Genomic DNA, 15,061 nt, shown 5'->3' with positions numbered 1-15,061 from the left:
ATTCTGTCAATCACTCACCCTCCAAACCCATAACACTTTAGTTCATCTTTGAAGATATTTTTAATGAAACCTGAGAGATTTGTCCATGTCCTTGTCGCTACAAAAAGTGCATATTATAAGAAATCCATATGAATTGAGCGGTTTAATCCAAGTCTTTTGAAGAAACATGATCACTTTATATGATAAACAGATTAAATTTAGGCATTTATTCCGTGCACATACACAGAGAGTAAACCATTACAGATTTTTCATTTTGGGGTGAACTAACCCTTTAAGGCACAGTTCAAATGTATGAGTTTCGTTTGCATTATATTAATAAATCATTGAATCAAACTGCAAATAAATGATGCAAGATGATCCTCAGAACAAACTTCACTTTTCTGAGCTATTTTTTTTAACCTAACAATCTTTTTTCTTTTTTTTTTGTAGTGTTTTCCTTGGAAATAAATGAATAAAATAAATGTCATTTGTTTTGACATTTTGTCATCGAATGCAATGACATACAAACATTAAATGTGTTGTGAATACTTTTTGGAGCCACTATATGCCCATTAACTGAGAAGTCATATAATAATCTAGTCAATCTGAGCAAGGATGAAATAGGGTGCCATTACCTTAGTCGGCGGAACCGGGTCTGTGTATTTTCTCGCTGTTGCCTCAGTGAAACATCACATGCAGTCCCTGAATAAAAAAATACATAATTTAAGGTCATTTATGATTCATAACAAAATTTACTTGCTTTGCAGGGAAATGTGAACATGGTAAATGGCAAATATGTTGTGCAAACATGCAATCATCTCTTTTACAATATAGGCCTGGTTTATCAATGAGGAAGATCTAGATTTCTGGAAGGGTTCACAGACCTGGTTAATCAGCAGTGAGATCCTGAAGTCATCAGTCAACATGCTGTGTTCCAACATCTGACGACAAATGCTTCATGATGATCATAATGAGACCTCTGGCACCAAACCCTATTAGTAATCAAAAACTCAGACTATACGGCCTGTCTAATCAACTGTGAGCACATTTACTGGCTGGCATGCGCATCACTAACTAAATGTGTAAACCAAGGAAACAAAGTTTGACTGGTTAGCACGACCCCGTTGGCTTCTAAATGTGGTTATAAAAAGCATCTTTCTAACCTGATTGACATTCAAAATTAGCCATGTATTGTCATATAATAAAAACTTTTACAAGCAACGCACGAATTGTTAATATTTTAGTATAGCTGTGAATGTTAACGGGCACCTTTATAGATTATTTATAGGCTTTCTTGGCGTGAACACACTTTCGCTGACCTCAGGCTAATGATCTAAACATAGAGCAGAGTCTGTGCTGTGGTTAACAGTAGCCAAAGGCTAATTCAGACTGCTACAATGAACACCAACTTGTTAGGTTTTTCCGGATCATTGTGTTTGATATGGCAGTGTGTAAGTGACTAAACAAAATCCAACAACTTAGTTAGGAAGTTTGAAATGTTAGCATTTACTGGTAAATATGTGAATTAGCCAATCACAAACCAACAAGAAAAACAGACATCCTTCACCTTGTCTTAAGATGTCAATGTACACTGAATGATTTGAAAATGTAGTTGTACACCTAAAAGCCATTGAATGGATTTTCTTAAAAGAAAAGTAGGCTACACTAAAAACGAAAAATGTGTTCCCTCCGCCATCATCTTTGTATCTGAGAGTCACTTGGAACAATTAACTATTAAAAACTAGCATGTTCTTCATGTTCACATGCTAATGGCCTGTTTGCTGTCAGTGGGTCGTAGAGTAAGAGCGCCACCCAATGGCTCACCACATTACTGCAGCATGAACATGGCTGCATGCTAAACAAGCAAAACGAATCTTTTATGCTGTTTGCTCATCCATTGCCATCAGTAGGTTTTAACTTTTGAGACAGGTATATATGGATATTTTAAAATGAAGGAATAAAACACCTTCTTTAAGGGTCTTTTAGTTTAATACTGAGAAAATTGACCAGCACAAAAGGTCTATAGAAAAGACAATAAGACACACAGAGCCAAACTGTGAAGTGAGAATGACAGAAAGGTTGTGGAGGAGGGTGTACCGTCACCTGCTGACCCAACCTGCTAGAAGATGAAGGCTAGAAACAGAGGTCAAGGCACTTGTATGGATGAGAGACTTAACAGGCAGGCTGGGTCAGAACAGTCATGGCATGAAATGCGATCAGATGACACATTTTGCTCCTCAAGATTAACCACAATGGGCAGTTATCAGCTCAGAATTTCTCTTTATATCAGCATAACAACTCACCCACTTAAAGGGATAGTTCACTTTAAAATGAAAATTCTGTCATCATATACTCACCCTCATGTTGTTTCAGACCTGTATGAATTTCTTTCTTCTGCTGAACAGAAAGGAAGATATTTAGAAGAATGTCAGTAACCAGGCAGTTTCCAGGTCCCATTGACTTCCATAGTAGGAAAAAAATATACTATGGAAGTCAATGGGACCCAGAAACTGTCTGGTTACTGACATTCTTCAAAATATCTTCCTTTCTGTTCAGCAGAAGAAAGAAATTCATACAGGTTTGAAACAACATGAGGGTGAGTATATGATGACAGAATTTTCATTTTAAAGTGAACTATTCCTTTAATGGCTGTGTCTGAAACCTGAAAAATGGTGCCTTCTCGTGCAGTACAGGTAGAAAGATGTCAAGGCATATGTAAATTCAACATTTGCACATCCTTTCTTGTGAACAGTTTTGTAATTATCGACTAAAGCTATTTTATTTTTTTGCTATTTAAAATAAAGATAACATAACATCATAGGTGTGTGTGTGTAGGCTATACATATAAATACACACAATTTAATTATTTGTGTGTATATATATATATATATATATATATATATATATATATATATATATATATATATATATATATATATATATATATATATATATATATATATATATATATATATATAGGCTGTGAAAAGATTCGCGATTAATCGCATCCAAAATAAAAGTTTGTGTTTAAATAAATATGTGTGTGTAGCCTACTGTGTATAATTAAATTTGTATATATAAATACACATGCATGTATATATTTAAGAAAAATTTGTTATTTATATATATAAAAAAATATATTTATATATAATATAAATTATATATAAATATATACAGTATATGTATGCAAATATTTCTTAAATATATACATGCATGTGTGTGTATTTATATATACAAAATAATTATACACAGTACACACACATATTTAAACACAAACTTTTATTCTGGATGCGATTAATCGCGATTAATCTTTTCACAGCCCTAATATATATACACACACACAAACTTTTTTTTTCAAACAGTGAAAGTTTTTAAATATAACATGTATGCATGTATGTAGGCCTATGTTTTTCAACTAATATAGCCTATTTTAATTTCAGCTTTACTCTAAAACTATTGTTAGTTTTGGTTAACAATAACTAAACCAGTTGGTTTTGACTTCGTTCCTTACACTATGACAGATCAAATCTGCACAATCGCATAAAACCTGCCAAATCAGATTGTCTCTTGCAATTTTGACAAATCTCTTCCCATGTGTGCGTGCCACTAAGCTCAGACTACTTGGCTGTTGAACATTTATCAATAAACTGTGAATTCACTGCAGCAAACGAGATAAAGCCCAGTCCCAGCTGGCAAAAAGGCTACTAAAACTGTTCTCCTGCTGGGCTGGGGAAGACATGGGCACGACATTGGCACAGGCGGCACACGGACGGACAGCCTCCTGGCCCAGACCGACAGCCGTTAGCGAGATCAAAAGGCATCGGGATGCCTGTATACCCAGACAAGGGACGTGGCTTAACAGATGTGGGTGTTGGTCATTACTATCAGTGATCCGTTTTAATGTGCCCGCTGAGTAAGGGACGGCTGACCAGTGCCATCTGGATAGAGACGCGGAGACACGCTCTCCCTCCCTCTGTTTCAGCTCTGGAGCCACAGAGTCACTGTCTCTCCCCCAGCAACAGGAGGGATGCCCAATTTCTGTCCGTCTCGCTCGCTCTCGTCCAATATGACACCGCTACCTCACTTCTCTCTCTCTCTCTCTCGTGAGGCTTCAACGGACCATGAGGAACGAGACAGCAGTGAGAGACTAACCGACGGAGTAAAGGTCACAAAAGAAGAGAAGACAGGAAAGATAAAACCATGGGAAGAGAGAGAGAGAGAGAGAGAGAGAGAGAGAGAGAGAGAGAGAGAGAGAGAGAGAGAGACGGGGAGTGGGGTAAGGACGGACAGCACAAACTCATCTAGATGCAAATTCATCCTCCTAAAAAGAGGTTTGAAGAAAAAGAAAGCGGCCAAAGCAGAGGACGAGCAGTCTGCGCCTAATGTACAGAAATAAATGGCATGCGCGTTGCCATGGTAACTATGAACTGACAGAGAGAAAGAGTGGATCCAGGCTAAAACTATCATCTACATGTAAATGATCCTCTTTCTGGCTCCACTGCTCTGCTCTCAATTGATATTGACAGACTTTTTGTTTTTTCTTCCTCTGTAAATAGAAACTGTAGCCTATATCTTTATGCTCCCTGTCAGGAGATTTCACCACTGAAATTACTGAAAACTTCTCACACACTTTCTAAATGGAACTCTTTATTGAATATCATTGAGTAACATTATAAATGTTTTTACTGTCACTTCTGGTTTAATGTGTCCTTGCTGAATAAAACTGTTAATTTTAAATAAAAAAAAAATCATTTTATTGAACAAGTAGTGTAATATCATGATATGATGTTAACATGCTGTACATGATTCTTCAATGGTATTTCAAAACAATATCATGGTGCATGTCCAAAAACCATGGTATTACTGAGTCCAAATAATAGGAATACCATGGGACTTTGTTGTTTGTGTCAAAACTGAAAATCGAACCATCGGCACCCTTCACAATTCATTAAAACATTGATCCGAGTCAAGGACACTTTTGTAGTGCAATAATGAGGGTTTGAGGGGTTTAATTGACTTCATCACTAAGAGAAAATGAGCTTGAATTTGTCTACATAACTGCATTGTTAAATATCAATTGTGAGCATATATTATAATCTCAAAACTGAAAAGAACATTGGAAAATGCATTGGGCAAAAAAAAAAAAAAAAAAATAATAATAATAATATTAATAATATATATATTGGTCATGGACAGATGTGTCCTGCAGATGTGAGACAACGTCCAAATAACAAGAAATTTCATTAGAAATATGAAAAAAGCCACAACAGTGAAATCTAAAGTTTCAAATATGAACAGTTTGATGGCAAAAGGTTACCATGGCATATTTGACACTGAATGAACAATAAGATGTTGAGAAGACACAGATAGGAATCGAAAACCAAAGAAAAGCAAAGGCTAAAAAAAAAAAAAAAGGTTGGTTTTGCTTGTGCTTAATTTATATACCAGTTTTATGATAAACTAGGGGATGTTTAGTTATTTACTCACCCTCAAGTTTTTCTAAACCTGCATGACGTTCTTTCATCTGTTGAACGTAACAGAAGATATTTTGAAGAATGCTGATAACCAAACAGTTGATGAGCCTCATTGACTTCCATAATAAAAAATAATACTATGGAAGTCAATGGAGAACAGAAACTGTTTGGTTACTTGAGTTCGTCAAAATGTATTGTGTGTTCAGCAGAAGAAAGAACTTTATACAGGTTTAGAACAAATTGAGGATGAGTAAATGATGATAGAATTTTCACTTTGGGGTGAACTATCCCTTTAATCGCCAGAGACCGAGCATCTAAAACAAGGTAATAATCATCAATCTTTCTCTCTACATTATGATCATAGTTTTACTACTGGATTGTGCTGCCATCACTTGGCAGAATAATGCATTGCAATGAGTGGATTTTTTTTAGCTTTCTAAAAGAGCGTTCAAAAGAAGTGGGGAAGAAACAAATCTTTAAATAATACTACTAATTGAATTAATAAATATTATAGAATTTTTAAAACATAACTGAAATAACTGAATTATTAGCACCAGACTGTAAAAAAAAAAAAAAAAAAAAAAATGCTTCCATTTGGTACAATACATTGTTTTATTACAAAACATTGTCATCCCACAATTAATCTTACAGTAATTCCAAAGGATCATAGTTTAGACTGAATCAGTCATGTTTCCCCATATTGACTGTACTCAGTAAAAGAACAGTAGATAAACCACAAGACACTGTAATGTACCTCTCAAACAGAACGAAGCACAAGGCACTGTACAAGCCCAGCTTTTCACTTTAAAATTCAGACTCTGGGATCTATTGATGATTTCCAGGTAATAACCAGAGATGAAAAAGTCTGTACATATCTATATTACCTAAATGCAAAAAAAAAAAAAAAATCCCAGCCCATGGATTATGATCAAATGTATGAAGCTAGTGGTCATTCTCAAACCAACAAGAGCATTACCACAGAAATGGACGTGGCCCAAACAAAGGGTAACCTCATCAAAGAGTTATTGAAATCCAGTGATACTTAAAAAAAAAAAAAAAAAAAAAAAAAAAAACTAACAAAAATGAAATGTCACCAACAACCTGTAATTACCTGCTAGCAGCATCTCTGGAGCAAGCTGGTGTTTCTTTGCCCCCTCGTAATCTTCTAAAAACATCAATTTAATCCTGTAGGGCCAAAAGGACCATTGGCTGACTTTCATTAACTGAATGCCATTATCATTTTAACATGGAGTAAACATGAACCAACATTAGGCTGAGACAACACTACATGTTGAGCTTTTCAATGCACACAGAGATGTTTCAGTTAATTAACATTTCCTTATGCGGAACAGAAAAGAAAGAAAAAAAATCTTTAGCTGTGACTAAATCAACCGAATAGCTTGTTCCTGAGTTAAAAGGTCTTTTGATGTGTCTTTTTGGTGAGTGATGCGATTTTAACATTATGGAAACACCAGAATCACAAATACATGGAGTCTCTAACTGAACTGTGATGTGTCATCTGTGCATTGAAGTCTAAATATTATGACATCACTTTGTTGCTGTGTCATTTCGACACCATGGGTGGCTTTTAAATAAACAGTCTGCATTTTATGTTTCATGATTTAATAATCATTTTCATGAGATAAAGTCAGTGCCTGATATTACAGCTAAGAGGGACGTTTATCAAATCTGTTTCAATATTAAAATTGAGCACATGCAGTTTCTTGTTCAATTAAGTTATTCCCTATGGTACTTACTTCAACCAATCAGAGTCTGCTCAAGTGGAAATGAAATTGTTTATGGCAAATGCAAGTGTATCAGGCCCAGAGGGGGTTGTAGGGGGTTAAACATCAAAAGTGCCTGGAGAGAGGAGATGTCCTCTGCCTGTGTCGTTTACCCAGAACCCCAAAACCTCCACAAACATTCAGGTACAAAAGAGGGAATTTTGCATTAATTCTGTTCAAGTCAAGTTTAGCACGAATGTCAACCCATTCCTGGAGGATAGGCTTGGTTTAAAAAGGGTGGAAAAAAAGACAACTCTTTGAACAGAGTCCCCTCTTCTTCGGTCGCAGAGCATTAGCTCAAAGCTCTATGTGTGTGTCACCACCTGACAGAGAGGAAGAGTGAGGAAGAGCAGAGAGAGGATCAAATTATGCAAATAATTAGAAGAAGGTATTTGCGACTTTCCACGATTAGGCTACATTTACATTTCTAAAGAGGAAACTAGAGATATGGTAGGTAAATTATTAATATTTATACACTACCATTCAAAAGTTTGGGGTCAGTGAGATTTGTTTTTGTTTTTTGAAATAAATTAATACTTTTATTCAGCAAGAACACATTAAATTTAAATTTTCAACACTGATAATAATAAGAAATGTTTCTTGAGCACCAAATCAGCATATTAGAATGATTTTTGAAGAATCATGTGAAACTTAAGACTGGACTAATGATGCTGAAAATTCAGCTTTGCCATCACAGAAATAAAATACATTTTAAAATATTTAAAAATAGAAAACAGTTATTTAAAATAGTTATATTTCACAATATTACTTGTTTACTGTATTTATATAGATAATAAATGCAGCTTTGATGAGCAAAACTTCTTTCAAACACAATAAAAATCTCAGACTCAAAACTTTTGAGCAGTACCGTATAATAATGTCATCATTTTGATGTATGTTGAATAGATACTCAATTCATTGTAAGGAAAAACTGAAATGAAGTCATTTTAATTACCAAAAAGTTAATTACTACATGATTTCCCCCCATCAAAACAAAGCAACGTTTTTTATTTGAAACTAATAAACACAATGTAGACCCTGTATCTCATAAAATAATAATAAAAAATGTAAAATAAATACAAAGCAATGTATTTATGTGTTTTTAATATTTACATTCTATATATTTTATTTTATTTTGTTTATTGTAAAAACACATTTATATTACAGTGTGCATCACATCTATACACCACATTAAATTGTGTATAGACATGCCCCAAACTTTGGTAACAGGGTTGCAAATTAAATAAATAAAGCTTGTACTGTATAATCATTTTCCCCTCATGAAGTGGACGAACAACATTTATAAGAATTGAAATTCCTATTTTGTACCCTAATCGTGGAAAGTGCCATTCAAAAGATTAAAACATCTCAGTGACAATCACTTCCACAAGACACAAAAAGGAAAAGGCCAGATTGGTCTCACCTGGGTGTTTTCTGTCTGTTTGCTGATAGCTGTCTGTGGTGCCTTTCTCTTTCTCCCCCAGGAAGTTGTTGTAGATTCTCTTTAACTCCTGGTCATAGCCGCTCCACTCGGCTACTATACGCACAGCAGCCTGCAGCTTTGGCTCTTTTGTCTGTGGGTTGTTGCACTAAGACAGACAAATGCAAAGTGTCAATTAATGTCAACAAACATAACATGAAAATCCAAAGAACCCTGAAAACATGAGTTCTAGTGGCTTTTTATGGCAGAAATTTACAATCATTGGGTCACTAAGCATGCATACACACGAATCTGAGTGAAATTTGCGTATGAACGTTTTTAGAGACAAATCATGATTAATCAACAACTTTCTTTCTAAAATGTTTTCTAAATTTACGGAAATATGTAAAAACAACTAAAACCACTCATATGTAAAAAACACATACACTTGGTGGCCGTTTAAACGTTACAATTTTAAACATAGATATTGGTTTTAAATACATACTATATATACTCCGAATACTCTGAATTCATCAATATTAGAATGAATTCATGGGAGTATGCACGTGTTGTGTTCAAATGTGCGTATAAATATGAATAGTGTACGCAATTATTAGTGAATGAGACCCATTGTGTGCAGAAAGCAATGGACCTACCAAATCTATAGTCTTGGCTTTCTTTTTAGATGCTTCATCACACCAGGTCTCACACCAAAGCCACTCCTGAGGAAGTGACTTGATTGGCACCTGGTGGATCATGTTGTTGGGCAGATCCTGAGAGAGGGAAAAAAAACAATCAATGAAAGGCACACATGATTGCACTGCACACTGATAAAGCCGTTTCTATGAGGGAAGTGATACAGGAGAACAATTTAAGAAAGAACGTCCTACCTGGTCCAGATTGGACAGGCTGTTGGGGTCTTGACTCAGACCCTGGTACTGGCCTCTCAGTCTGTCTCCAGCTGCGATCTTCCTGAATTTTTTCAGATCGACCACATATAGAGCACTGAGGAGCACAAAAAAAACAAATCAAGTCACATTTATTTATATAGCACAATACAGATTGCTTCAAAGCAGCTTCAAAGTAATAAACAGGGAACATTATTAAAACGTTAGTTCAGCCTAAAATGAAAATTAAGTCATCATATGAAGACCTCCGATGCAAAAGCCTCTAAAAGCCACCTCTGTCAAAAATGAGATAATAATATTGAGTAGTATAGTATACGTTTATCAAATACTTTCATTTCAAACTCACTAAATCCCAGCCTCAGCCCATTCAGAAATGTCAGTACTTGGGTAGAAACCTACACATAGGGGCCTTTTTAATTTAAATTTAAATTTTAATATTAAACAAAAACTTTAGACGGATTTAGAGGCTTTTGCATCTGAAGTCTTCATATACTCACCCTGGCTTTGCTCTAATACCGTATGCTCTTATTTCTTTTTCAGACCACAAAAGGAGAATACAAAAATAAATAAAAAACTCATGCATCCATATAATGGCAGTGAATAGTGACCAGCAGCAAGCTTTTAAAAAGAGATGTAAAAGTATCACAGACTGATCCCATGTGACATATATTCCAAGTGTTCTAGGGGTATATGATAGGGTTTGGTGAAAAAACGAACTGAAATTTAATGTATTATTTAATGAAAATCCTGATCCTGGTCGTTGGTCTTCTGTGAACGACTGTGTGTTTATGAGACACTATTAGCGCCGCAGTTCACTCTGACTTGCTCAGAAAAAGCAGATAAGAAAAAGTTGAAAAAAATTCAACATGAAATACAACCCATCTACTTTCATCTCTGAGGTGAAAATATCTGTTGTGTTCATTTCAGCAAGAAGTTGAGACTCACATCTATCAACTGTCATTCTGACTGTCATCAGACAACTGGAGTTCCGTTCCGGAGATATTCAACTCAGTGATGAAAATGCACAGATACTTTTTGGGGATTTCTAGTATTTCATGTCATGTTTTAATTAATCTTGATTTCTCACAACTTATGTGCTTTTTCAGAGTGAGTCAGAGTGAACTGCGGCGCTAATAGAGTCACACGAACGTGCAGTCAAGCACGGTAGACCAACTGCAAAGGTTAGGATTTTCGTTAAATTCAATTTCGATTTGTTTTTTTACAAACCATAACATATACCCCCAAAACACTTGGAATATATGACACGTGTTGCATGGGACCATTTTGTGATATATGCAATATATGGACTTTATTATTTTTTTCTCCTTTTGTGGTCCGAGAAAAAAAAAAAAAGAATGGCATAATGCGTTAGAACATCCCCAGGGTGAGTAAATGATGACTTAATTTTCACTTTTGGGTGAACTATCCCTTTAATGTTGCCAAATTATTCAATTATGAAACCAATTCCATTTTAGCTATAAAGCAGCTCTATAGAAGAATATCACTGGAGGCACTGGACAGGGCTATTCATGACTCTACTGAGCCATTTTAAAACTACCAAAATGAGTCAGTTTGATATGTATCATCATTTAAAATAAAGGTAGATGGAAAAAGCCCTTCTTACCTGATGTGATATTTACGTCCCGCCAAGTGACTGGCCCAGTATCCAGACTTCCAGAAACGGTATCCATCCATCTCTCTTCGGCTCTCACAGAAAGGTGTGTAACCGTACGGCGCCCCCTCCAGATCAAAGTCCCGCAGCTCCTTCAGGTCTGTGCGAACTATCTGTACGACAAAACACAAAAACATTCATCAATCCTAGACTGGTCTTTTCATTCACAGACAAATTGACGGAAATGAGGGGCGAATGGAATCAGGACATGATACGGTAAGACTTAAACCTGCATTTTCCACAAGAAACAAAATATTTAAATATTATATTATTTGTGTTGTTATTGTTTAGATTTAAACTCCAACTGTATCTTTCTTTACCCAAAGGTGGCAGCAGTGCATCATCCATTGTGTAATGTGCATGATCCTCTCTCCATTTTGCATAAAAAAACACCCTGGATTACAACTGCTGTGCACTTCCAGTGCAAAAATAATCTCATAAAGCCAGACTGGTGCTTAGTGCTCACTAGAGACGAGAGGTCATGCCACACAACTGCATTGCTTTGTTTCTGTACCTGATCTGCATCTACAAAGAGGAACTTGTCCACAGCCAGGGGGAAGAGCACATCGAGGAACAGGATCTTATATCCCCAGATGATCCTTTGCTTTTCTGTCTGCTGGTGAAGCCAACGTGGCCATTTATACTGCACCAACTCGTACTGGAAACCATACTTCTCTGCCATATATGGAATAAACTCCTGCAAGAGACACACACAAGTATGCAATGTATATACCGTTCACAATTTTGTAGTCAGCAAGTTTTTTTAAAAATAAATAAATACTTTCATTCAGCAAGGATGTATCAAATTGATCAAATGTGACAGTAAAGAAAGCCATTTAAATTAAAATAGATTTCTATTTTAGATAAATGTTCTTTTAACTTTTTATTCATCAAATAAATGTTTTTAAACAACCAACAGTCAGCATATTAGAATTATTTCTGAAGGATCATGTGACACTGAAAACTGGATTAATGGCTACAGAAATGACAGAAATAAATTACATTGATAAAATAATATCAAAATATATATTGCTTGTACTGTATTTGACAAATAAATGCAGACTTATAACCTATATGCCATCATGCTAAATCTTGAATCCAGTACCTTAAAAGTTGGAGACAGGTAGTTTTTGAGGAACCAGAACTTGACGGGTGTCTTGGTGTGTTTGAGCACAGACAGCATCATTATCCTGCAGAGACAGAGAGAGGTCAAAGCTCAACACAGAGTGCCTGCAGTGACAAGCCGCAGAGGAGTTATGCGAGTGACCTTCTAAACTAAGCTGCATTACACAACCAATAACATTGCCGTTATTAAGAAACAGCAAGTCTAGAGATCAGCATTTAAAAAGAGGCCTATTCCCTCAAAATATATATATATATATATATATATATATAGGAAGGAAAATGTCACAAAAAGTCAAGATGTGACCCAAGCTAGGCGGTCACGTAAAGTTATTGCATTTTCTTAATATGTGAAATTAGAAGATGTATGCGATGCGTGTCATTTTTCAGTATCACATAAGGGTATACACAAGAGGATTTGTCTGTATTACATGTCAAAGCTATAGCAATAAGATACCATTGCATAAGAATGATATTAAAGTCATATATTTGTCATTGCAGAAATGTCAAGATCCATTTGAGAACATGAACAGGGCTCTACGCTAGCATTTTTTTTGTCTATGCAAACAATGGCAGCCCTGATAGATCACTTTATAAACATTTGATAAAACTAAAATATATTGGTAATGCTGAGGTAGTTTAGGAACATTAAAATATATAAATCAACCTTTAATAATTATGACATTCATAACTATTTGAATATATTTTCACGAAAGATCTGTAAGCTATTAAATGTTTCTAATGTTATTGATTAAAGTTATTTTACTGGATATGTCTGGATGCATTAAATAAATGAAAGGCAAAGGCTTTACTCATGAATATTAATAGTGCTGTGATTTTAGCCTAATCTGTAAGTTAGACATTCTCGTGAAAAATTCACAAATCCTACATTAGCAAAGAAACAGTGAATTCTTCCATAGCCTGATTTGAAGTTTACCAAACAATGGTTGCATGACCCAATTAATATTCAAGCAGAATACCTTAATTTCACATTGAGGTGTACATAAAATGTTTTTTTTTTTGCTTCACAAATAAGCAAGATGTGCAAGAAAGGACTAAGAAATCCATCCATATAGACGCAACCAATGAAAAAAGAGCAAATGGCATCAAAGATGTGAATGGCCCCATACACAGTAGCAAACTTTTACAAAAAGCAGGGAGATTTTATTCTGATGACATTATAAATGCAGTATTAAAGGGACAGTTCACCCAAAAATTAAACTCCTGTCATCATTTACTCACCCTCAAGTTGTTCCAAACCTGTATGAAGCCTGCATGTATAGTATGGAAAAAAATACTGTGGAAGTCAATCAAGGCCCATCAACTGTTTGGTTACTTACAATCATCAAAATATCTTCTTTTGTGTTCAGCAGAAGAAAGAAATTCATACAGGTTTGGAACAACTTGAGGGTGAGTAAATGATGACAAAATGTTCATTTTTGGGTGCACTCTCTCTTTAAGTAGGTGTGACCAAATATTTTTTTCACATTTAAAGTACATTTCACGTGCAATGCTGGCACTGTAAAATCCTACTGAAAAGCAGCTGTTTTACCTGAGGAACCTCTCGTACAAGTGACCAGAGGCCACAGAGAAAATGTTGATGACATCGTCTTTCTCCTGTTTGGGTTCTTCTGGCTTTGAACCACCGGTAAATCCTCTGAAAGAGAGAAAGAAAGAACCATTGAATATACAAATATTGTAAGTGAGTGCTAAAGTAGAACTGAACAGGCAACAGAGCTGGTGTTTGTACCTGGTTAGAGACGTCCAGAATCCAGAGTCGTTCTCATGGGTTCCATCACTAAGAAGCTCCTCATTCATCATATCAGCCTTTTTCTGCACCTGAGGACATGATATAGGGCAACAAAATCTATGCATTAAATCCCACTGCACTAATGCTGAGCACATGTAATTGCAGCATTCTGTGAGCCACTTGCGGTTTAAGACAGTTTAAAGGGTTAGTTCACCCAAAAATTAAAATTCTGTCAGTAATTACTCACCCTCATGTTGTTCCAACCCCGTAAGAACTTCGTTCATCTTCAGAACACAAATTAAGATATTTTTGATTAAATCTGAGAGCTGGATCACTCCTCCATAGGCTTCTAAGACATTATAACTTGCTGGCACAGAAAATGTATTAAAGACATCGTTAATATAGTCCAAGTGACTACAGTGGCTCAATCTTAAGTTTATAAAGCGACGAGAATACTTTTTGTGCGAAAAAACCCCAAAAATAACGACTTTATTCCACTTTTCATGTATTCGAGTTTTTTCACGTAGTATAACTGCGCAGCGCTAGTGTTGTTTTTGGCGGCCTGTTTTAATTTTAGTTTTAGTCTAGTCTTTGTGTCAAGCTGTCGTTTTAGTTTTTATTAGTTTTAGTCACATTCATACTCTTTTTAGTCTAGTCAAGTTTTAGTCGACGAAAACTGATGACATTTTAGTCTAGTTTTAGTCAGAGAAAACTGATGACATTTTAGTCTAGTTTTAGTCAGAGAAAACTGATGACATTTTAGTCTAGTTTTAGTCGACGAAAACTGATGACATTTTAGTCTAGTTTTAGTCAATGAAAATTGTATTTTAGTCTCTTTTTAGTAATGCAATTCTATTTAACCCAGTCAATATAGAAACAAGGTTATCTTATTATATTTAGTATATTTAGGGCTGTGCCGGTGGCAGGTTTTTTTTACCACCGCGGTAATGGA

The 15,061-nt window shown here is 35.4% G+C and overlaps 1 protein-coding gene across 5 annotated transcripts in view; it reads right to left on the bottom strand.

The window, feature by feature from the left end:
- Positions 1-7,059: 7,059 nt before the first annotated feature.
- Positions 7,060-15,061, bottom strand: part of uggt1 (UDP-glucose glycoprotein glucosyltransferase 1) — a 33,055-nt gene continuing 25,053 nt past the window's right edge. For 4 of the 5 annotated variants that reach the window (XM_084119314.1, XM_084119316.1, XM_084119315.1 and 1 more), the window contains exons 32-39: positions 13,912-14,198; positions 12,343-12,427; positions 11,752-11,934; positions 11,190-11,350; positions 9,548-9,662; positions 9,314-9,430; positions 8,661-8,826; positions 7,060-7,560 (exon numbers count right to left, since the gene is read on the bottom strand). In XM_084119314.1, coding sequence (XP_083975440.1) covers positions 7,535-7,560; positions 8,661-8,826; positions 9,314-9,430; positions 9,548-9,662; positions 11,190-11,350; positions 11,752-11,934; positions 12,343-12,427; positions 13,912-14,198 — 1,140 coding nt within the window. In that variant the 3' untranslated portion in view covers positions 7,060-7,534. The remainder of the gene's footprint in view (positions 7,561-8,660; positions 8,827-9,313; positions 9,431-9,547; positions 9,663-11,189; positions 11,351-11,751; positions 11,935-12,342; positions 12,428-13,911; positions 14,199-15,061) is intronic. The other variant, XM_084119318.1, reaches the window with a different exon arrangement.

The sequence above is a fragment of the Abramis brama genome, assembly GCF_963993115.1.
Source record: "Abramis brama genome assembly, chromosome: 7".
NCBI lineage: Eukaryota > Metazoa > Chordata > Actinopteri > Cypriniformes > Leuciscidae > Abramis > Abramis brama.
The sequence above is the reverse complement of the archived record's forward strand: the minus strand, read 5'-3'. Positions and strand labels throughout refer to the sequence as shown.